We start from the raw sequence: 23,838 nt of genomic DNA, 5'->3' as shown, positions 1-23,838 counted from the left end.
GCCAAGTTCCCAGGAACCAAAACTCTCATTTCTCCTAGGCTAGGTCTTCATCCCCAAACTGGCCTTGACGAGTCCACTCCTTTTTTTTTTTTTTTTTTTTTTTGGCTTTTCGAGACAGGGATTCTCTGTATAGCCCTGGCTGTCCTGGAATTCACTTTGTAGACCAGGCTGGCCTCGAACTCAGAAATCCGCCTGCCTCTGCCTCCCAAGTGCTGGGATTAAAGGCGTGTACCACCACGCCCGGCTTCCCACTAACTTTTAAGGGACAAAGAGGAACAGCCTCAGAGTGGTGTGACAAAGGGGTCTTGGTGTCTACATTAACCTTCACACTGGGGAAGAGAATTTGGGGAGTCTATACCTTTGAACTTGTCTTTTCCATATTGGGGCTCTGCCCCAGGCTCCAGGGAGCATGGCAGAGCAGGCTATACCACCAAGCGGCACTCTCAGCCCTGTGAAACTTTTCTGAAGCCCAAGTAATTTTAAAGAACACATTTGAAGGACACATCAATTTTTTATTTCAGATAAAGTCCAGGAATTGCAACAAAGAGCTTGGACATTTGTTAGTCTGGTGGAGTAGCACATGACAAATCATCCAACTGTCCTTTCTACACCTGCACACAGGGACACATCTCCAACACTCAAGGGAAGTTGGTCACATGTCTATCGTGGCCTCTCTCTGCCGCACACCTGGCCAGCCATGGGAACTTGGAACCAAGCCCTGGAGAATTCTTCTCTCAGGGTTTCACTCCGTCTGGAAAGGGACCTGGTAGAGGCAGTGCAGCATCCCCAGAGGATGGAGAGAATGGAGAGGAAAAGGCTGAAGAGGATGGAGAGAAGGAGGGCCAGCTGAAGAAACCTGAGTGTGGAGCCTGGACTGCAGAGAAAGGCTAAAGTGCAGGCAGGCTTGAAGAACAGGGCCTCCACATGACCACAGGCAAATGGCACAAAACAGGCAGGCAGCTGAGTGCTTCCTTTCCAGGCTGGGACAATGCACCCAGCTCTAAGGCAAAGGCAGTCCTCAGCAGGACTCCTGACTCAGCCCTTGCTGTGCACTGTAGATCTCCCAGTTGTCTCTGCTGGGTCTTGGCATTGCTCTCCTGGGACATCTCCTTTCACCACGGGTTTCCTTCCCTCCTCTGCCATAGGCTGTCAGGCGGTGACAGGGACTCTTTCATGAGCAGTGCTCAAACGCAACTCATCCCTGTGGCTGAGGCCCTGTGCTGGTGCACATGTGTGTCACCTCGAAATGCGGAATGGCTAGGTTGTCATTTGTTTTTAGCAAAGTGAAGGGCCCTTGAACAATGAAATTCTATAGCTGAAGAGAAATTAGCAGTGGGCATCAAGATAAAAAGAGGCCAGCCTTGCTCTCTGGTAGGGTATACAGCCTCAGGCATGTGACAGGCATCTCGGAGGCCAGCCAGATCATCAGGTAATGATTAATAACCAAGACCCATGAACCAAGGATTAACTAACATCACGAATCAGCTTGTGGGTGTGTGAGTGAGGTCAGCGAGAATGACCTTGTTGTGGATAAGAGAGCCATGTCTGAACTTGGCAGGAAGGATCAGTAATTCTCACTAGCTTGGAAATGGCATTGCTAATGGTGACAAAGCAACTTTCCCACTGGAGTAACTGCAGGGACTCACAGGCTGCACTGAGAGCTAGAGCAGACTGCACAGAGTGTGACTTGTCACCAGATAAAGATAAAGATCTGTGTCCCTCCTTTCTGCCCACAGGCTCTTGATTTTTTTTTTTTAATCAAAACAGGGCAAAGATTAAGACAGATATCATGCTATTGCAGGATTTTAATATAACATGCTTCATCAGATAAAATAAGCAGGGAGCAGTGTGACCTGTTGTGTCCAACTTAGCCTTGAATTTGAGACAGTGCATTAATTCTGCAATTTAAGGCTCCTTAAAAAACCATCTCCCTAATTCAGCAGTTTAAAGTCAAACTTTGTTATGATAGCTGAGAATTCTGTGGGGTGACTCAGGTAAGGACGGTCATACTGTTTGAGACTCTCTAGTGGTTTTCCCTTCTTTCCTTCCTATCCCTCAATTCCACATGTGTGTGTGTGTGTGTGTAAGGGAGAGAGAGACAAGAAAGAAAGAAAGAAAGAAAGAAAGAAAGAAAGAAAGAAAGAAAGAAAGAAAGAAAGAGAGAGAGAGAGAAAGAAAGAAAAGAAGGAGGAGGAGAAGGAGAAAAGAAGAAGAGGAAGAAGAAGAAAAAGAAGAAGAGGAGGAGGAAGAGGAAGAAGGAGAAGGAGAAGGAGGAGAAGAAGAAGAAGAAGAAGAAGAAGGAGGAGGAGGAGGAGGAGGAGGAGGAGGAGGAGGAGGAGGAGGAGAAGGAGAAGGAGAAGGAGAAGAAGAAGGGTTCCTACAGAGTTGTTTGTAGACGCATGTATGAGGATCATTTACAGGCTCGGAGGAACCTTATCAGGGACTGGCTATATTAGAGGACTCTAAATTTTCAGCAAGGGGTGGGATTCATTAGTCCCTCTTCCTGATTTGTCACCTTTCTAGTCTATCATGAAACTCTGGAATCTTGGACTCTATGTGTGTCTATGGGAGGGGCTGTTCCCTATTGGTCCCTACACTGGGTAAGAATTGTCGCCTTACTAAAGTAGCGTGCACACTCCTCTGGAGCTGGACTGGGAGCTGAGTGGAGAAGAAGCCAGGACTTTCACTAGGTCAGTATTCTCTCTTATAACCTGTGGGACCTGTTCTCAGGTCTGCAGCACTGCAAACTAGTTTTTCAGTGTTTTATTTAGTTAGCATGCACTGATTGCATAAGATAACTGGATTTATTAGGTAATTCTCACCCCTGTATATAATAGGCTTTGCTCATATTCAATGTCCATTACGACTGATTTACCTGCATTTGGTTCTGGTTCATATGCATTGCTTTGAGACTGAACATCCAGTAGCCACCTATTGCTCCCCCTCTATTCCTTCTTTCAGTTCTCCCTCCCTCTTCGTCCCTTTTTCCCTCCATCTTTCCCTCCTCCAGTCTGCCGTCCTCCTCTTCTGTCCTTTCTTCTTTCCTTCTGTTCCTTCCTCCTCTCCTGCTCCTCTTTATTCCCCTTCTACTTCTGTCTTTGCCCTCCTTCCTGCCTCTCTTTCAGTGTCACTGAGCCAAAGGGTGGGGTTTAATGGATTTGCAGGGGAATCTAAGGGCATGGGATTTAGGATAGTGAGGAGTGGGCCTGGCCTGGCCTCTCAGGCAAAATGAAGATCAACACTGCTCTTCTCTTGAACTGCAACCCCAAACCCACAGAGAACTTGCAGATTCCTCTCACTTAAGAAGTGAAATTCACCACAGACCCTCCCGGGTCCTCTCCGAGACCACGTTCCCAGCTCCGTTTTCTAAGGCATTTGTGTCTGTCATGCGGATTCCCATTGCCTTGATCATTCTGTTGAACAGAGTAGCAGGTTTCATACTTAGGATTTCTTACTTTATTACTAGTTTATTATCTAAATACCCAACACAATGTGTATTTTTAAATGGTGAGCCAGAGCAAGGAAGTAGGAAAAATAAAGTGTGAATCTTGAACCATCTGAGGACCCTGCCTATACCAGGGTTTCCATCCTATACCAGGAAAGAGGCCCTCTACTTATTTCCTTTGCAAACTAAAGAGTATGTAAGAAGATACAGCAGGAATAAAGTCCTTCTGTAGAACGAGGTTGAATGCAAGCTCCGACACTTAGCAGTTACGTGGCCAATCCTGTGCTGAGGTTCTAGGCAGTCACAAACATGGAGAAAGCTCTAGAACTCTTGGGTAGCATGCAGCTCTAACTCTGGGAGGTTAGAGAGAGCCACACAGCTCAGCATGGATGTCATGTATAAGGCACTCATCACCAAGAAGGCTGCAAGGCAGTAGCCTGACCAATGCTGTGCAATGACTACAGCGTGGGGAGGATGGAGCAAAGGACTTCCCTGAGAGCCTCAGCATCTGAGAGTCCCTGGGATGTCCCCCAGACTGAAGCTGTCCAGGGCAAACTAGTGCTCGTGGGGAAAAACAAAGAAAACCAGAAAGACAAAAAGAACAGAGGTTTATAATGTGCTGCAGGCAGCTGTTAGGTGACCATGAGGAGCAGCTGCAATCCGAGGGTAGGAAGGCTGACATCTGGGCTGAGGCTGGGTGATGCTGGCCCAGGAGGCAGAGGCCACATGAGCAGAACAGTCAGGGACTTCTCAGTCTGGAAGGTTTCTCCCTCCAGCCAGGGCTTTTTTTGTTCATTTGTTTGTTTTGTTTTTTGTTTTTTTTTGGTTTTTGAGACAGTGTTGCCCTGGCCGTCCTGGAACTCACTTTGTAGACCAGGCTGGCCTCGAACTCAGAAGTTCACCCGCCTCAGCCTCCCTAATGCTGGGATTAAAAGTGGGTGCCACCACTGCCTAGCTAAGTCACAACTCTTAAAAAAAAAAAAGTAAGTATCTATGTAAATAAATAAATAAATAAATAAGGTCAGCAAGATAGCTAAAGGTGCTTGCCGCCAAGGCTGATGAACTGAGGTAAATCTGGAGTACTTAGAGCGACAAGAGAGAAATGACTCTAGTAAGCTGCTCTCTGACCTCTCCATGTGCCCAGTGGTTAGCGTACGCCCACATTCATTCACAGACACACCAATAAATAATAAATAAGTGATAAAAAAAACCCAACCACTTATAAAAATATAACTGAAATTGTTCCCAAGTCTGAGTGATTGGACTTCTCCCGGCTCTTTAGTGTAGCCTGTAGGTGTTTACAACCACACCCCTGATATGCCCTGCCTGCCTGCTGAGCTTGCCTGGTGATTGTGTGAGGTTTTCTTTGTTGTGGTGTTGCCCCCCCCACCCCCCAAGTAGTTTGAACTAGAGCAGTAGTTCCCAGCAGAGAGCAATGTGCTCGCCCCCTAAGAGACATTTGACCAGGTCTAGAGGGTGGTTTGAACTGACTTGGGGATCAACAGGCTGTCAGCTCAGTTCATGGACTACATTAAACTACATGGCCCAGGACAGTGTCACAGAGCCAAAGAACCATCATCTGGCCCAAACCACCAGTGCCAAATAGCCTCGAAACAGCACCGAGAACTCTCTGACTTTACAGCAATACCCATTTCTTACATCTTATGCCGGCCCGGAGCACAGTCATGTGCACATGCGCAAGAATATATAACTAATAGCAAGGTCTTACTCAGAATTAACACAGCTTCCACACAAGAAACCCCCACAGAGAACTGTAGTGTTGACTCAGTGGTTAGCAGCACACATTGCTCTTCTAAAGGACAGAGTTCAGTTCCCAACCCCCCATATCGAGTGACTTTCAACAGTATAACTCCAGCTCTAGAGGCTATAATGTCTTCTAGCCTTTATAGCCATGGCACCCATGCTCGCATGCATGCCCATATTTCCATGCACACACATTCACACACACACACACACACAAACACACACACACACACACACACTCACACACAAATAAAAATAGAATCCTAGCTGGGCGGGGTGGCACACGCCTTTAATTCCAGCACTTGGGAGGCTGAGGCAGGTGGATTTCTGAGTTCAAGGCCAGCCTGGTCTACAAAGTGAGTTCCAGGACAGCCAGGGCTACACAGAGAAACCCTGTCTCAAAAAAAAACAAAAAAAAACAAAAAAAAAAAAAAAAAAAAAACACCAAACCCAAAAAACAAACAAACAAACAAACAAAAAAAAAACAACCAAACAACAACAACAACAAATCAACCAAAAAAAAAAAAAAAAGAATCCTTTTTAAAAGACAGATCCTGAAATTTTCTATCCTGTCACAAGTTAAAGACTCTTCCCCTGGCCCGTGATGTTGACTTACAATCACTGAGCAGCAGGGACCCAGCATGTCTGCCCACTGTGCAGAAACTCAGGTGTATCCATCAGGGTTTCCTCCTCAGGGGATTGGATGACATCATCCCGTCTCCTTGCAAGAGTGACAGCACTGCACCAAGGAACTTTGTGATTCACCGAGGTTCAGTGAGCACCTGCCCTCGACGTGGTGCACACCTAAGGCGGTTACTTCCCCTGGGATGTGAGGCTGACACATCAGCTACTCTCCTCGAAACATGGTCCAGTTGCAGTGGGAAGCAGAGCAGCAGCAGGAGATAACCCTTCTCCTGCAGCGAGAATTGGGCATTGGCACAGCCAGGGTGACATAAGGCCAACAGAAGTTTCTGAACCAAGTGGTCCAGGAGCCAAAGAACCAGGGAGAGTCTGTGCCTCATTCCCTCCGGGATGGCTGTGCATCCCAAGGCTCAACAGGCTCCCAGGTTTGGTTTGGTTTCTTTCTTTTCTTTAAAGATTTATTTACTTATTATATATAAGTAGTACACTGTCGCTGTTCTCAGACACAGACAAGAGAGCATCAGATGTCATTACAGATGGTTGTAAGCTACCATGTGGTTGCTGGGATTTGAACTCAGGACCTCAGGAAGAGCAGTCAGTGCTCTTAACCGCTGAGCCATCTCCTCCAGCCTGGCTCCCAGCTTTTTCGTCACTGTAGGCTCCAGGCAAGTCTGCTTCTGTCCCTGAGGTGAAGGCCTATGGGCAGCTGAGACTGGTTTGGTGCAGCTGCTGGTTGATGGTTACCAATGGGTGAGAGATTAAGTTACAAAGCTCTCCTGTCTTCGTCAGGGTTTCTATTCCTGCACAAACCAAGAAGCAAGTTGGGGAGGAAAGGATTGATTCAGCTTACACTTCCACATTGCTGTTCATCACCAAAGAAAATAAGGACCGGAGCTCAAACAGGTCAGGAAGCAGCAGGTGATGCTGAGGCCATGGAGGGGTGCTAATTACTGTCTTGCTTCCCCAGGCTTGCTCAGCTTTCTTTCTTTTCTTTTTTCTCTTCTTTTCTCTTCTTTTCTTTCCTTTTCTTTTCTTTTCTTTTCTCTTCTTTCCTTTTCTTTCTTTCTTTCTTTCTTTCTTTCTTTCTTTCTTTCTTTCTTTCTTTCTTTCTTTCTTTCTTTCTGCCTGCCTGCCTGCCTGCCTTCCTTCCTTCCTTCCTTTATTTCTTTCCTTTTGGTGTTTCAAGACTGGGTTTCTCTGTGTAGCCCTGGCTGTCCTGGAACTCACTCTGTAGACCAGGCTGGCCTTGAACTCAGAAATCTGCCTGCCTTTCTTATAGAACCCAGGACTACCAGCCCAGGGATGGCAGCGCTCACAATGGGCCCTTCCACCTTGATCACTTGAGAAAATGCCGCACAGCTGGATCTCATGGAGGCATTTCCTCAAGGGAGGCCCCTTTCTCTGATAACTCCAGCTTGTGTCAAGTTGACATACAAAACCAGCCAGTACATCTCCCTCAGCTCCCTGCAAGCCAGCCATGTTGGAGGCAGACTGCCCTTCTCCAGTGTGTGTTACTAAATACATCCCACCCCACAGGCTCCTGGGCTGACCTCTCTGCCTTTTCACTCCTAGTCTGTGAACCACAGTTGCTGCTATGGCCGGGAAGCCAGTGCTTCACTACTTCAATGCCCGGGGCAGAATGGAGTGCATCAGGTGGCTCCTGGCTGCAGCAGGGGTGGAGGTAGGTTGTGCAGGGTTCTGCAGCTGGACCTTACATCCAGTTTAAAATACTTCTCTAAGCTGAGAGACTCCATGCCAGGAGAAGCTCAGGAAGTTTGCCTTTAATGGTTAACTGTTGCGGCCTGCCCGCAGTCCACAACACGATCGGTTCAACTTTGAATAGCAGTTCGCTGAAAAGAGAGGAATCTAGACGGGGCGGAAGAAACAATGGAGCTAAGACAACATCCTGATCAAAGCTCAATTTTACTATTTCCAGACACTCAGTTATAAAAGAAGGGGGAGGGAACCCAATATCCCGCCAAGTAACTCAGGGTCCAGTAGCAGGACGAACACGTGTGTGCCTCCAGGCAGCAAAGGCAGGTTCCAGCAGTGGGCGTGGCAGGACGAATGAGCCGTTAGCTCCACCCTTGAGCAAGCAGGTTCCAGGCTGGGGGAAGGGAGGCCACATTTCCTCCCATTAGTTAACAAAACAAAAATAAAAAAGGGGGTGGCCTGAGGCAGAAAAATTATCTATGTTCAATAGTTCTGCCTGAGTTCTTAGGGCTAAAGAAAAAACCTGTTTCCGTGGGATTCCCTAACTTTTCTAATGGTAAACTGTATCTGGCTAAGACTGTCTTAAAAGCACTGACGGAATAGCAGCGCTGGGCTGTAGGCTCTGACTTTATAATGCTAATTAGTGCTGAATAGGTAGCTACCTGTTTGCATTTTAAGTAGGGCGTTGGAACCCTGGCTGAGTTTAACTAAACAAATTTAGAATAACACTGATCTGATAATCCTCCACAATTTTGGGTGACAGGCAGGGGAAACAGTGAGAAGGGGTAAGACCAGCTCTTTAGTACAAGGCCAGTTAGCTTTTTTTTTTTTTTATTTGGGTGGGAGGCAGTGAAGGGCCTGCCCTTACGACAGCAAGGTCTCCAACCTCTCTCCCCCCTATTAATTAAGTTTAGATAGGCAATGCTTAACAGAGGTGATCAAATGATTCTTTTCATCCATAGATGAGTGGGCCTTTAACCTTGACTTGGGTGGACATTGACCTGATTTCTCCCGTGAGCATTATAACAACTCACATCTGTGGCTCTTGGTATCTTTTGGGGAGGGGAGGCAGAGCCTTAAGTATTTTTGGTTTTTAGCTGGAGTCAGATACCAACCTCTTTCAAATCAGGTGTGTCGCACAGGGAACTCAGAAACGGTCAAGCTGGACCTTCCCTCCGCAGTAATCTCCTGCGCCAAGCGGTATCCATACTGTATTCATATGATTATGAATCAGTAGCACAGTTCTGAGTTGTGCGTGGTCTCTATATGAGACTTGTCAACCTCAGATTTAGCAAGGCCTAGACAAGAATTATGTCAGTATTAACACCATTAATTTTGGTTAAAATAGGAGCTGAAAGTCTTTCCTCTTCATCTCTGTTATTCCCAGTAGCCTGAGGAACTAAGGACACCTTGCAGTAACAGCAAGGGTGAAAAGCCAGAGGCCAGCTAAGGGACAAAGCCCATCTCTATCAAAATAAGAACTAATCTCTGTAAATATATATGAAATTTTTACTTCCCTAGCTCTCCTGGTAAATCTAAATCTTTGTTTTTTTTTTTTGTTTTTTGGTTTTTCGAGACAGGGTTTCACTGTGTAGCCCTGGCTGTCCTGGAACTCACTTTGTAGACCAGGCTGGCCTCGAACTCAGAAATCCGCCTGCCTCTGCCTCCCGAGTGCTGGGATTAAAGGCGTGCGCCACCATGCCCGGCTTGGTAAATCTAAATCTTATCTTAGACTGAAAAGCCACATGCTGGGATGTCCTTGGAAGGGAGATTAGCAGTACCACCTGTTTGCTCTTAGGGGCGGAGAACCGGAGAATGTAGATTGACCTGTTTAAGAAAAGGAAGAATTCTAAACAATGAGAGTGTAGCAATGTAAATTTTTTGTTTGGAGAAGTCAAGGTACTTTATTTAGATGCAAATTGTAAAACTAAAGCTAATCTCTGGCCTCCTGTAGGGGATTTGGCTCAGAGGAAAACAGTGTTTTTGAGAGCTTCCACTCCCAGCTGAACTCTAAGCACAAGAAGAATTCTAGTCTTTAGAATGATACTTATGAGAAGAGACAGAATCTGTGTTTACCTGACGAATTAATCTCTCTGGTAGCCACCGTGCTTCATCTTCATCTCGTGAAAAAACACAAACCGAGCCTCTTCCCCAGATTAGAACTGGATCTGGACCCTTCCATTTATTAGTCAGGGCGTCCTTCCATTTTACCAATGCATAAGAATTAGAAGTAACTGGGTGTCAGTGGCGTTTCGCTGCAGACTGACCTTTAATGTCAGTTTGCAAAAAGTTTAGGACAAATAAGGTGAAGGCAAGATGAGCCTTTGGTGACCTTGGGGGAAATGCTCTGAATTAACTTTGTTAGGTAATTTAGAATATAGGAATCTCTAATAATTGAACTGAATATTAGACCAGTCTAAGATTGAGTTAGAATGGCTGGTCACACTGAAGAAGAGTGAAAAATCATCATGACTCTATTAAATGACTAATTTTACTAAGCCTGAATATACAGTCTCTGATGTACTATTGCCATAAAGTTAAAAGGCTAGAAGCTAGTCTAAACTGGAAAAATGACAAGCAAGGATTTAAGGTAAACTTCCCTTGAGAAGCATTAGTTAATAAAATACTTTCCACTTAGGAAACAATATATACTGAAAGATTAAAACTTTTGGCTTCTTGTAAAGAAGCAGAAACAATAAACATTTTTCTTACATAATGTAAAGCTATATTAGCCATACGTAGAGGCAAAATTTTCTAGTGATTACCAGTTTACTAGAAGCAAAAATCTTTGAATTTAAGCATCTGAATAGATCTGTAACACTGTTAAAAAGAAATTTTCTTGAACACAGGGAAAAACTTTTTTAGGCATTGTTTGCAAAACAAAAGAAAGGGCCACAAGCCGCTCTGGGACTGCCCAGAGCCCTGTATTGACTCAAAGGTAAAATACTTTTTAATCTGAGCATTAATCTTAAATTTGCAATCAAACTGCAAGCTGCAGTCAATGGAACAATGGCAGTTTTAACCATAATTTTTAAGTTTTTGTGCAAGGTTAGGATAATATCTACAACTTTGGGAAAGCAAAACCTATGTTTAAAACAATTTATCACTGTTAAAATCAATATTAGAAGCATTACTATCATATTACGAAGTTTGGATATCAATTAATACCTATGAATACCTATTAAAGCAAGCTTTAACGCTTTAATAAAGAGGCATTGCTTTATATCTTATCTTAAATTTTACTATTTAGGATAGGAACCACATTAATCATTATCTAAACTAGAAATATCTTAAGAGACTCAGCCTCTGAAGCTTAATCTCAAACTCTAACTCGCTTCAGGGCCTCACCAACTTTCTCCCAGGTTCCACAATCTATCGTTTCTTCTTCTTTGAACCATGGACAACAGCTATCTATCTTATCTAAAAAATTTCTTACTAATTGTACTTCAAGCCTTACTCCTTTGGCCCGAAGCAACTCCTGAAAGCTAAAAACAACCGCCTGATCTATGACTTTAAACCCTTCCTTCTTCCACCTAAGCAGTTTTCTAAAAAACTGCGGCACACCGCCTGTCTCCGTATCTAGTTCCGATTAACGAACTACTGACCCCAAGCAGAAACAGTGTTGGGTCAGCACTGATTCAAACTTGATTCGTATCCTACCGCATCCTCAGCAACACTTTACAAAACTGAAATTTTAGGCTAGCGCTAGCATGTGTACCTGTCCATTGCTCCGATGCTCCTCCGATATGAAGATCCTTTCCTTTCTTATGGAGCTCCACACAGCAGTCGTTTCTCTTAGCATCCCTCTGCCATTCTTCAGGTCCCTGTTCGGGCGCCAACTGTTGCGGCCTGCCCGCAGTCCACAACACGAACGGTTCAACTGAGAATAGCAGTTCGCTGAAAAGAGAGGAATCTATTTTTTTTTTTTTTTTTTTTTGGTTTTTCGAGACAGGGTTTCTCTGTGTAGCCCTGGCTGTCCTGGAACTCACTCTGTAGACCAGGCTGGCCTCGAACTCAGAAATCCGCCTGCCTCTGCCTCCCAAGTGCTGGGATTAAAGGCGTGCGCCACCACGCCCGGTAAAGAGAGGAATCTAGACGGGGCGGAAGAAACAATGGAGCTAAGACAACATCCTGATCAAAGCTCAATTTTACTATTTCCAGACACTCAGTTATAAAAGAAGGGGGAGGGAACCCAATATCCCGCCAAGTAACTCAGGGTCCAGTAGCAGGACGAACACGTGTGTGCCTCCAGGCAGCAAAGGCAGGTTCCAGCAGTGGGCGTGGCAGGACGAATGAGCCGTTAGCTCCACCCTTGAGCGAGCAGGTTCCAGGCTGGGGGAAGGGAGGCCACAGTTAACTGTCTAGTACTAAAAAAGGGGATCGATCGACTGGACAGAGTGAAATTTTACTGTGCTTTCTAGGAAGAAATCATTCACAATTAAAATCAAATAATTAATTGTTACTTGAGATTAAACAAATTACATAACAAAACATGGAAACACAAACTTGAATACTGGTTATTAGGTGACACTAATTGATTATTACAGATTTATGGTATGATATTGTGACTTTAGGAAAGCCACTGTTCATTCAAAACAACTCCATAAGTTTGGAGTATATATGTTATGTGAGATGTTTGTGCTGCGGACCTGTGACAGCACAGGACTGTGTGACATTACAGTTGGTCTCAGAGAAGATGGGCACAGAGATGAGCAGGGTGGCCTGCAGCTGGGGGTATTGGAGCTGGGGACTGACAGATGGAGATATTTATATCTTGTAGTTTTACAGCAGAGAACCTGAGGTTTCTATGATAAAGATGGTTTAAAGGGGCAGGGTCTGAAGTGATGGCTCAGTGGTTAAAATCCCACACTGTTCTTGCAGAGGACGGGTACAGGCTGCTCAGAAACACCTGTCATTCTAACCCCAAAGGGTTCCCATGCCTTTGACCATCATGGGCAATTGAGCAGACATGTGCATGCACACACACACACACACACACACACACACTTGTCTACATATAGTATAAAAACATTAAAAGGGATAAACTATATCAGAAAACTAAATAGAGTTAATTTTTATTTTTGTTTATTTATTTTTGGTTTTTCAAGACAGGGTTTCTCTGTGTAGCCCTGGCTGTCCTGGAACTCACTTTGTAGACCAGGCTGGCCTTGAACTCAGAAATCTGCCTACCTCTGCCTCCCGGGTGCTGGGATTAAAGGCGTGTGCCACCATGCCCGGTTCTAGAGTTATATTTAAAACAACCACCACAAATGGTGGTGACACATTTGTGGCCTGACACAAAAGGTTGTAACAAACGACCTGTTGAAACGGAACAACACTCAGTAATCAGTTTCCAATGCCTATCAAATGGCAGGCACAGGGCTGTCGGGAGAGTATAAGTGGTGAATAAGAGAGAGCTCGCATCCTCAGGCAGCCTCCATGTCTGTGAGCTTCAGCTTTCAGTGTGAGTGGCCCAGGTGAGGAGGGGAGAGCAGCATTCAGCAGCTAAATGCTTTCCTTTCAAGCTTTTGAGCAGAAAATGCCGGTAGGCTTTAGTGCTGCCCTCTAGCGGCGACTCTGGGGAAAAAACCTCCCAGGTCACACCAGGGGATTTCAGCAGTTAGGAATGCCTGGGGATGAAGTGGTGGACACTGCTGGCTGGAGATCAGGTCCTCAGATAGCAGCAGAATGGGAGGCTTAAAGGATGAAGGGGCATCCCGGGAGGGCCGCTGGTATCCTCCTGCAGTGTCATGGCCACGTGTTTACCTCAGCTGTGGAATCGCACCTTTTCCATTCCTAAAAGATAAGGGCTTCTTTTGGATCCTTTTTGAATGAAGGAGAACATAAGAACAGAGACACTTCAGAGCCGTCCCCGGGGAGAATGCTTTAAATAAAGACATAATGGGCTCCAGAGTCCATATGACAGCGTTGTGGCTCAGGGATATGTGCTAAGCCACTGGGGTGCTGAGTTCAGTACAAGAGGAAGGCTGGATGGGGTCACTGGGAAGGCAGTGGGCGGGGCCGTTAGAGAGCCTGGCTCAAAACTTGCAGATGCCATGTGCCTGCAGGCCGGCCATTGGCATCACTCTCACCATCGACCTCACCCCCACCAGCCCATCACAATTCAGCCCCATCTGTGATGACTGCTGTGTGATCCCTGTACCTCTCTGAAGGTTGTACAAGTTGCTGACGCTTCTATTTACGTTGCCTATGAACCTGATCCTGTCAGGTTATGGAACCATGAGAAATCTTATTAGGCAAGTTTGAAGCTGATTTTCAACCTTGAAAAGCTAAAAATTTCTTTACAATCTGAAGGAAAATGAGTGGTTTAGATTACTTAAGAAGGCTGGAGAGCTGGCTAGGCCTAAAAATTAAACATGGCTTCAGGTCCCAGTAACATAGTGGGTTGTCACTGGGTATGTGCACACAAAAACATTTAATACTCATACATACAACTCATAAATATATCAAAAACACAACAATGGCCCTGAGACGTAAGCAACTTTATCAAGGGGCTGGTGTAATAGTGTAGCTGTTTAGAGTTCTTACTGAACATGCAGGCAATCTTCTGTGGTTTGCAGCACCCAGATAAGACAGGTAATAACTGCCTGTTACTCCAACCTCAAGGGAATCTCTACACCTGGCCTCCATGATCTTTTTTTCTTTTTTTCTTTTTTTTTTTTTTTTCCGAGACAGGATTTCTCTGTATAGCCCTGGCTGTCCTGGAACTCACTTTGTAGACCAGGCAGTCCTCCAACTCAGAAATTTGCCTGCCTCTGCCTCCCAAGTGCTGGAATTAAAGGCATGTGCCACCATGCCCGGCTGGCCTCCATGATCTTGACCTCCAAGAGGAATGTATTCATATATACAAAACACACACACATGTTTGCATGCATGTACCATTAAATTTAGTAAAACTAAATCCTGAAGAAACAAAACCCAAGTGGTCATAGGTCTATGCCATGCACCATGATGTAGATCTGGAAAGTTCTATCCTGTTCTCACTGGAATTAGCAGGCTTTCCTGAGTGCCAAAACCTTAACAAAGTCCCAGTGCTTGCCTGCCAGGAGATCACTCTCTTCTTAGGACCTCAGCATGGCCATCATGAGTTCTAGAGGAAGAACGAGCCAAGAATGAGCAGCTTGGTTGTGCTCAATGCCCATCTGCTGAACAATCTATTCTGAATTTCCAAGTGGCCATGAATAGACTCCTTTGTATCTTCTGGAGGTTTTCAGTTCTGCAGATGAAGCACCCAACAGGGACCACTGAAGTTCAAAGGTCTACAGTAACACAGAAGGAGCTAATGAGCATGCTTTTATTTTCCTGCTTTCAGTTTGAAGAGAAGTTTATACAGAGTCCGGAAGATTTGGAAAAGCTAAAAAAAGGTAACATAGAGCATATGTGTGACATCAGTGAGGTGCCTCAGGGAAGGCCTGTCTGAAGGTGATGTTGGTGGGTGGTGGGTGGGAGTAGTTGGAATGGCAGAGTGGTCTGATGTAGGTGGTAGGGCTCCCTGAGTGGGCTGGAACAGTGGGAATAGGGGCGTGGTCAAGTGTCTCCAAAGATTTGTCTGGTGACTTGTGAATGTTTTCTCATTATTTCCCCATCAGCTAGGTCACTCAGGTTCACTCACTTCCTCTGTGTTTTACCCACACTGCCCATCAACTACAAACATGTGACCAGGGTTTAAATCATGGGTAGAGAAACAGCTGGGATGTTTTCTCAAGCATTTTTATTATAGCCCCTGATGAGTTACTATCCCCTGACAGATATAGGCTGGAGAATAACAAGGAGCCTCACTATATAAGAAACACCCTAATGCCATGAACATAATGAGACTTTCAGACTCTCTACGTAGCTCTGTTTGCATGGTGGTCATTGGCTGTCCCTCCTCACCTCCTTAATTCACCCAAGGATGTGAACATAAAACCATGCATGAGAGATATAATATGTATGTGGATAGGAAATTAAGGTGAATGAGAGTTGCTCAAAGAGGATGAGATGGGTGAGGCAGAGAGGAAACAGGCTAAAATAAATGAGATTCCATTTGAAAGACAGGCAGTCACTCCTTACCTTTCCTCTGCATGTTGGGACACTTCAATACTTTTTTGCTCCCAAGAAGTGAGTCTGGGACACTCGACAGACCTTTTCCCTTTATCCTTTCACAGATGGGAATTTGATGTTTGACCAAGTGCCCATGGTAGAGATTGATGGGATGAAGCTGGCACAGACCAGAGCCATTCTCAACTACATTGCCACCAAATATGACCTCTATGGGAAGGACATGAAGGAGAGAGCCCTGTATGTATTTCTTGTTTTTTCCCTAGTGGGAAACAAGGGAAGGATCTGGGTTCCTCTCAGGGAGCAAGAGAGTGGCAGGGTTTGTGTCTATGGTGGTTCTGGGTATTAAACACTTAGGCCAAGGATGGCAGATTTTGTACAGGGGAGGAAAGAGCAGATGGGGTGGGTTCAGGAGAGTGAGACTACAGCAGGGGATGATGCTCAAAGCACAGTACAGGTACCCAGCTGCAAACCATGAGGGGCCACAGCTCCTGAGCTTGGTGGAATCATGACTTCAGGTGCTCAAGCTTCAGTGACTCACCTCAGGCAACAGCTCAGGACAAAGGACATGGGAATGGAGATTAGAGGAGGGTCCTAGGGAAGGAGGGGCAGAAGGAACTGCTTCCTCCATCCAGGAAGGAACACTGCAGAGCAAGAACCCGGATGCCAGCCAGTTCTGTGGATTGGTCAACTCAGTGCCTTAGAGAGGAAGGTTCCCGAGGACCAGGGTCACCTGAAGCTTTAACTCAGGACGAAAGCAGCCAGGCTGGTGGCAGCACCCACACTGGGACCCACTCTACTGTGACAGAATCCTTCATTCATAAAACCAGTGTGGGAGTGTCACAGTTGCTCCCAGAACTAGAAGTGATATTAGCCAGCAACACTAATGGGAAGACATGTCCACGGGAAATAGAGACTTGGCTTTAACAGTGCATGCATAGAAATATTCAGAGCACTATTATTTATAATTTTCTATTGTGAATCAGTCAACATATTCAGTAATGGATGAAAGAAGAGCCCAGGTTCTAATTTAGCCATGAAAATAGATGGTGCAGTGAGGGAAGCAGGAAAGGATAAAGAGCAAGCATTGTATTCTATAAAGGAAGCAGACACCAGGGCCACATGTTCTGTGGTTGATTTCATGGGAAGTGTTCCTGTACTCAGAGTGGATAAGAAGGAAGTGGAGGGAAAGGGGATCAACCTGTTCTAACATTGCAGTATGCTGACGTTGTTAGACTGCCACGGACATACTGAAACGCAGAATACCATCTTTCAAGGAGCCAAAAATGCTATAGTGTGAAAATGTGATGCCTCACCTTTCCAAAAAGAACTGTATAAAATACAATTTAGAACAAGGGAAAACATATGTCTAGTGATATGCTCTGGACTGACAGAATAAAGAAATAGACAAATTGCCACCTGGCCGCGGAGTGCCCACTTTAATCCAAGCCAAGCACTCAGGAGGAAGAGGCAGGCAGAGCTCTATGAGTTCAAGGCCAGCCTGATCTCTAGAGTGAGTGCCTGTACAGCAGGGCTACAGAGTAAAACCCTGCCAAAACAAAACCAAAAAGAAAACAAACAAACAAACAAAAACCTAAAAGGAAACAAGTAAAACTTTTATAAGGATATTTATTTGGGGCTGGCTTATAGCTTCAGAGGTTTGTCCATTATCATCAAGGCAGGAACATGGAGGCATCCAGACAGGCGTGGTGCAGGAGGAGCTAAGAGTTCTACATCTTCATCTGAAGGCTCCTAGTGGAAAACTGGCTTCTAGGCACCTAGAAAGAGAGTTTGAAAGCCCATGATACACCTACTCCAACCAAGGCAACACTTTCTAATTGCCACTCCCTGGAACAAGCATATACAAACCATCACGTTCCACTCCCAGGCCCCATAAATACATGAGTTTTGGGGGGAACATAACCTACACATAACATAATAAAATGGACATTTAGTCTAATTTCTATAGTGTATAGTTGTCTCAACAATGTTAAAAGTCCAAAGTTCAAAGTCTCTTCTAACATCCATCCAATCTCTTAACTGTACTCCTCAAAGCAAGACAGGAAACCTGCTGGACAAACTCCAAACTCTGCATCTCCAAGGCTGATGTCAATGTGGTCTTTAGATCTCCAACTCCTTTTTCGTCTTTGTTGACTGCAACAAACTTCTTTCTCCTGTGCTGATTCCACTCCCTGTTAGCAGCTTTCCTCAGCAGATATCCCATGGCTCTGGCATCACCAATATCTTGGGGTCTCTAAGGCAACTTAAACTTCACATGTTCGTGTTTCATAATCTGGGATCTACACTTGATCTTCTGGGCTCCTCCAAAGGGCTTGGGTCACTTCTCCAGCTCTGCCCTCTGTAGCACTCTAGGCTCTGGTTGATCCACTTCACTGCTGCTGCTGCTCTTGGTAATCATCTCATGGTACTGGCATCTCCCATATGCTGGAGTCTTCCATCACAACTAGGCTTCACCAGTAGTTTCTCATCAGCTCTCTTCAAGGTGCCAGGACCCCTTCAGTTCTGGGCTGTCAACTGATATCTAGGCTGCACCTTCACTGGCAGCCTTCCAAGGCCTCTCACAGTGCCAAGCTTCAGCTGCTCTTCATGACCCCTTCATGCCTTCAAAACCAGTACCACCTGGGTGACTCTTACACATTAGGAAGTCCAGCTGCAGCATGAGGTACAACCCTTGCTAGCTCTAGAACACAGCTTCTTTGTGCTCTCAGAAAACACTTCCCAGAAGCTCTCACCTCAGTGATGCTGGTCTCTTCTTAATCACCACTAATTTCTTAGCTCCAGCTAACCAGCATCAACTGGCCCAGTAGTCTCTTTCTATTGACTACCAAGCCAGATACATATAGCCGAAGCTACCAAAGTTCTGCTGTTTGCTGGGGCTGGAACATGGCTGCCTCATCACCAGCTTTCTGTTTCCTAACTACTTCACTGCCTAGCTTGGCTGTTCAGGAACTTGCTCTGTAGATTGACAAAGATAAGTCTTGACAAATGTTAACAAGCCTAGAATCTGTCAGCAGCATGTGGAGGTCATACAAATGTAATTTGTGAGAAATAGATGGACAACTTCTAACACTGACCAAAAATTACTCCTGGCTGTGCAGCACAATGGGAGATGAACAGAGACACTTGTGTTGAGCTCACAGGGAATGCAGCTTGTTAGTTCTGAGAATCTCAGCATGCTTGTGGAACAAACAATGTCAGGGAGAGGTGGGTACATAGGTAGACAGACAGACAGGGATAGAACAAGCCTGTTGTAGAGTTGATGGTTATCTTGTGAGATGCCATCAATTATGACTCCATCTCTAGATGGGCCTGGGTTTGATTATTTTTTGTGCTTGTGTTAGGGCATATGTGTGTAACAAAATTTAAACAAATCTGGGAGGAGTGCAGGGAGGAGGGGTAAGAGTGGTCTGGATATAATGTATAAGAGAAGAATTTTGTACAAATTCTCAAAGTGTATCAGAACCAGCAGGATGTTCAAGGGGGAAGTTAATATACCTGTCCAATGGAAGAGATAATGACCCACTACAGACAAATAGCTTTACCAGCAACGTTCAAGGTAAATTTCTCAGCTTTTCACATATAAATGTAAAATAGGATATTCTTGACAATTTGGAAACTTTTGTCTTTTAGGATTGACATGTATACAGAAGGTATTTTAGATCTCACTGAAATGATTGGGCAAGTGGTATTATGTCCCCCAGACCAAAGAGAAGCCAAGACTGCCTTGGCAAAAGACAGAACCAAAAACCGTTACTTGCCTGCCTTTGAAAAGGTAAGTAGGCTCTTTGAAATCTGGGGACACTGAGTTTCAGGGACAAGAGAAAGGCAGAGGCTGGGAGACAAAGGCTACTGCTACACTGGCCTTCACTTCCTTGAGCCTGCTGTGCATCTCCTGCCCCTCAGGGCACTGTGTAAAAATGGCCTGGAAGGAGCAATGGGTGCTTATGCCAGTCTAACATCTAGCACTCAACAGGCTTCATGGCCACAACCAGCACTGGGCCTGTTGAAGGCTGAACCACCCCAGAGAAGGGCCTGGGTCCTGCAGAACACACTGGGCTTCCCTTCCACAGAGAACTGCAGTGAACAACAGATGGGAAAACATTCTGTTGAGTTACACAGGGAGGCCTGTGAGCAGCTGCCTGTCAAGAGGATATAATATCAGGACAAAGATGGAGTGGAAATATCTGAACAGGGAGATAGAAGGAAGGTGGAAAGGAGGAGGCTGATGAGATGTTAAGGAAAATTGGCCTGCAGGACTTGGGGATCTCCTCTAAAATAAATGCCACACTCACTCAGTAAATGAAGGTCAATGCCCATGCAGTACCTCTCATGGTCAGGGCTTCTGTTTGGAGGAAAACCAAGAACACTTCAGAAGGTGTTAAACTTCTGCCAAGTTAAAGATAAGAGCTAAAACTATGATCCTAGAGGAGGGCATCTTACAAATTCCTTAGGGACCTGGTTGTCTGCTCTAGAGGAGGTGGGACCTGGGAGAATGGCGTCCATGAAGGAGGTGAACTAAAGTCTCATGCAATAGACAACTTTATTCAGAGCATCAGACTCATGAGTCCCATGAGCAAAATGTACACTCACAAGATCAAGCTCATGTGCTGGCCAAGTTGCAAGTGACAAAAACATGTTTTTCCATATAGACATATAAATAAATAACAATAGCCAGTTGTAATGAAAAATCTGAGCTAAACTCACTCCCATTCACTACAGCTGGGATGGACAGAGAAGCTTAATCCAAGATTACTTCCATGTTTGGAAGGAACTGAGGTCACAAGACTCCTGTCTTGGTTTCTTAGAGTTTTTCCCACAAGCACTCAGAAATCTCCTCACACGACTTTGTCGGGGTTCCAACAGAACCTGACTTGAAATCCCATTTTATAAAGAATCACCTTATTTTTCATTCATCACTGAAGGTTCGCTCACTGCTGCCTCTGCTCTGTGGAAGCAGGGAGGGCTTTAGGTGCCATCGGGTCCTCATGTCCCCTGAAGCGTGTGGGGCTGACAGTCAAGGGCCTGTCTCATGGGACACACTGTCCAGTCATCACAGCTGAAATCATCTCTGTGAGATTCATGACCTCCATGTACACCGTGAGCCATGTTCTGATGGACACTTGATGCTTAGTTTTGTTTTTGTATGGGGTAATTATAATTATTTTCTTTGTATATAAGCACAATGTAAAAGCCTTTCAATGGATCTTTTATTGAAGCTGAGTAGAGTCAGGGTAGCTTTGAGAGTCTTGGGGAGAGTGAGGGCCCCAGCCTAACTCTTTGTTCATAATAGGTCTCCTTTCATTTGCAGGTGTTGAAGAGCCATGGACAAGACTACCTTGTAGGCAACAGGCTGACCAGGGTGGACATCCACCTGCTGGAACTTCTCCTCTATGTTGAAGAGCTTGATGCCAGCCTTCTGACCCCTTTCCCTCTGCTGAAGGTGAGACCACCTCAGAGAGGCAGCCACACACATGTCTCCTCTGACAATACATGGTGGGTCTGGGGGCTGAGGTCCCACTTTCGGGCCTCCAAACTGAGCTCCTAGACCCTCATTTTAAGTCTTAAAAATAATCTTTTTACATGTGGAGATTTGAGGATGGTATCCCAGGAAGAATATGTTGCCCTTTGTAATGAAAAACAGGCATGACCCTGAAGCTCTCTCCTTGGACCCCTGTTCCTGGCAGGAGGCTTCTGGCCTCTCTTTTATCTACATTCGTGTGTTTTTTATCTTTGCTCACTCAATGTCTGAGCAGGCCTCTGTCATGTGATCCCCTTCCCCCTGATCTGTCTCCTGCTCTCTGTAGCCTGCTTTCTTCTCCAGTCCCCCCTCATTCTGTCCCCAGCCCCATCCCATCACCCCATCTCTGTCTCCCAATGTGAAAACTGGCTGAGTTGCTTCTGGTTAGACTTGGACATTCCAGTCTCCATTTGCACATCAGTTTTTCATGTCTTCCTTTTTCTTTCCTTGTTTCTCATTCACACCTGAGGGACAGTGCCACAGAGGCAGATCTACAGGGCGTGTCTAAAGGAGATTGTAACTGGATGTCAAAGGAGCTCTGAAGACAAATGATGCTGAGCTCTGCTTCTGGCTCATGGTTTTCCATGCTTCTCCTGCCTACACTGGAGCTGTTGCAAGGATGCAGTTGATGGTGTTCTGGAAGGGGCTCAAATCCCTGGGTCATGCACGTGCCTACTACTAATGGTCAATTTGTGGTTTCTGGATCACAGGCCTTCAAGAGCAGAATCAGCAGCCTCCCCAATGTGAAGAAGTTCCTACAGCCTGGCAGCCAGAGAAAGCCTCCCTTGGATGCAAAACAAATTGAAGAAGCAAGGAAGATTTTCAAGTTTTAGTGAGGCTGCATTGATGGAGCCACAGAAACTGGCCTCTAATGGTTTGCAATTATAAAATACAATTGTTGATTCTGGCTATTGTGCAACAATAAAAAATGAAAAAATGATATATGTTCCTCATAATTTCTAAGTATGAGCTCAGATTGCTAGCATCGTATACAAAGAGGAAGGCAAGTAAGAATCACTTCACAGGAAACAAAGCTTATAAGGCATGAGGAGAAACTAAAACACACACACACATACACACACATATACACACACATATACACACATACACACACACATACACACACATAAACACATGCACACACATACACACATGCACACACATACACACACATACACACATGCACACACATACACACACATACACACACACATATACACACACATACACACACATATACACACACATACACACACATTCATACACATACACACATACACGTACATACATACACACACATACACACACATACACACACACACGCACACACACACACATACACACACATACACACATACACACACATACACACATACACACACACAGAAAAGATATGGTGTAACAAACATCAATGTAAAATAAACCAAAAAGTTTAAATCAAAATTAATTTACAAGACAAGGAAATGAAAAGAAAAAGGCAAAAAAATTAAAATGGGAAAAACTTTAAGATAAAAAGGGCTAAGTTGACTGAAGCAGGCATTAGCAGCTGGTAAAAGAAGTTTTAAAAGAGGGAAAACAGTGAGGAAATGAGGAAGCAAAGTTAAATGTTTAAAGGGAAGGAGGATCTGGAGGCCTGGCCCAGATGGAAAGAGCATTGGTTGCTCTTGCAGAGGACCCAGGTTAGCTCCCTACGTCCACAGGATTGTATATCTCACACCTATCTCTTACTGCACCTTTGTGGGACCCAATGTCCTTGTCTGACCTCTACAGTAACTGGATACTTATTATACACACGCACGCACGCGCACACACTTAGGCAAAACCTCTTAATACAAAGTTATAAAAATTAAATATTTAATGTAAAAAATAAAATATACAGGAAAAATACATTCAGGCAAAATAACAATAATAGAAAATGTCTTTGAAATGATCTCTTTGCAGCTACATATGGGCACATGCTGTTAATTCCAATACTTGGGAGAGCTACATGGATCTCTGTGAATTTGAGGCTAGCCTGGTCTACGTAGTGAGTTTCTGAACAACCAGAGCTACAGAAGAAATAGATTTGCCCTGTCTCAAATCAAGGAAAGAAAAGGAAAAAAAAAAAAAAGCCAGAAAAACAAAATTCTATCCTTGTCCCAGTGGAATCCTCTGACTTTGTTTGTCCCTTCTGTGCAACATCAAACTTGTGGACACAGGCCTACCCTGCATATCTTATGTTGAGGTCTAGCCTAGTGAGAATGCCTAATCCTACTCTCTAATACCCTGTGCCCCTTCCTCAGGTCTAGCCTGGGTTCATCATCCTTGCCCTGGTATATTCTGATGAGTTCCACTTACATTGTTATCAACCTCCAGCTCAGAGCAGGGCCCATGTCTTACACAGAAGTTCAGCCCCTTCCCCACCTGGGGGTGGTAGAGAGTTCCTAGAGTTCACAGAAGGCACAAGGAATCTGGAAGGCTGTTCCTTCACAAAAAGGGATGTGTAACCTGTGTTCAAACTAGAAGGCTGATGGTGAACATAGTTACTAGCCTGGAGGTTTTGAGCTATCTGTGTAGCCAAGCCCACACTGGATGTTCCACCAGACCCTAAGTAGGAGTCTGTCAGTCTATGGAAAGTTCACAATGGAAGGACCTTACAAAAAGTTTGGGTGTCTTATTGTTTCAATGTCTTTTT

General features: G+C 45.0%; 1 protein-coding gene across 4 annotated transcripts; it reads left to right on the top strand.

Moving 5' to 3' along the window:
- Nucleotides 1-2,573: 2,573 nt before the first annotated feature.
- On the top strand, nt 2,574-22,104 carry LOC110301653 (glutathione S-transferase A2). 4 transcript variants are annotated; one of them, XM_085827775.1, is made up of 8 exons: nt 2,574-2,690; nt 6,641-6,754; nt 7,424-7,532; nt 14,898-14,949; nt 15,733-15,865; nt 19,277-19,418; nt 20,955-21,086; nt 21,875-22,104. In XM_085827775.1, the coding sequence occupies exons 3-8, from the start codon at nt 7,446-7,448 to the stop codon at nt 21,995-21,997; spliced, it is 669 nt and encodes a 222-aa protein (XP_085683901.1). In that variant the 5' UTR covers nt 2,574-2,690; nt 6,641-6,754; nt 7,424-7,445; the 3' UTR covers nt 21,998-22,104. The 4 variants fall into 4 exon arrangements, with proteins under 4 accessions (XP_085683901.1, XP_085683902.1, XP_085683903.1 ...); XM_085827776.1 differs by having other exon boundaries at nt 6,641-6,769; XM_085827777.1 differs by lacking the exon at nt 6,641-6,754 and having other exon boundaries at nt 2,584-2,690.
- The last annotated feature ends 1,734 nt before the right edge of the window (nt 22,105-23,838 follow it).

Source organism: Mus caroli, unplaced genomic scaffold, assembly GCF_978045245.1.
Source record: "Mus caroli unplaced genomic scaffold, Mus_caroli_1 scaffold_11, whole genome shotgun sequence".
Lineage (NCBI taxonomy): Eukaryota > Metazoa > Chordata > Mammalia > Rodentia > Muridae > Mus > Mus caroli.
Note: the sequence above shows the minus strand (reverse complement) of the source record. Positions and strands in the feature narration are given on the sequence as shown.

What these genes read in the sequence shown, in the direction of transcription:
- LOC110301653 (XM_085827775.1), top strand. Translation starts at nt 7,446, where the DNA reads ATGGCCGGGAAGCCAGTGCTTCACTACTTCAATGCCCGGGGCAGAATG. An exon ending in TGGCTGCAGCAGGGGTGGAG is followed by an intron (nt 7,533 to 14,897) that starts GTAGGTTGTGCA and finishes TCCTGCTTTCAG; the next exon opens with TTTGAAGAGAAGTTTATACA. An exon ending in GACATGAAGGAGAGAGCCCT is followed by an intron (nt 15,866 to 19,276) that starts GTATGTATTTCT and finishes TTTGTCTTTTAG; the next exon opens with GATTGACATGTATACAGAAG.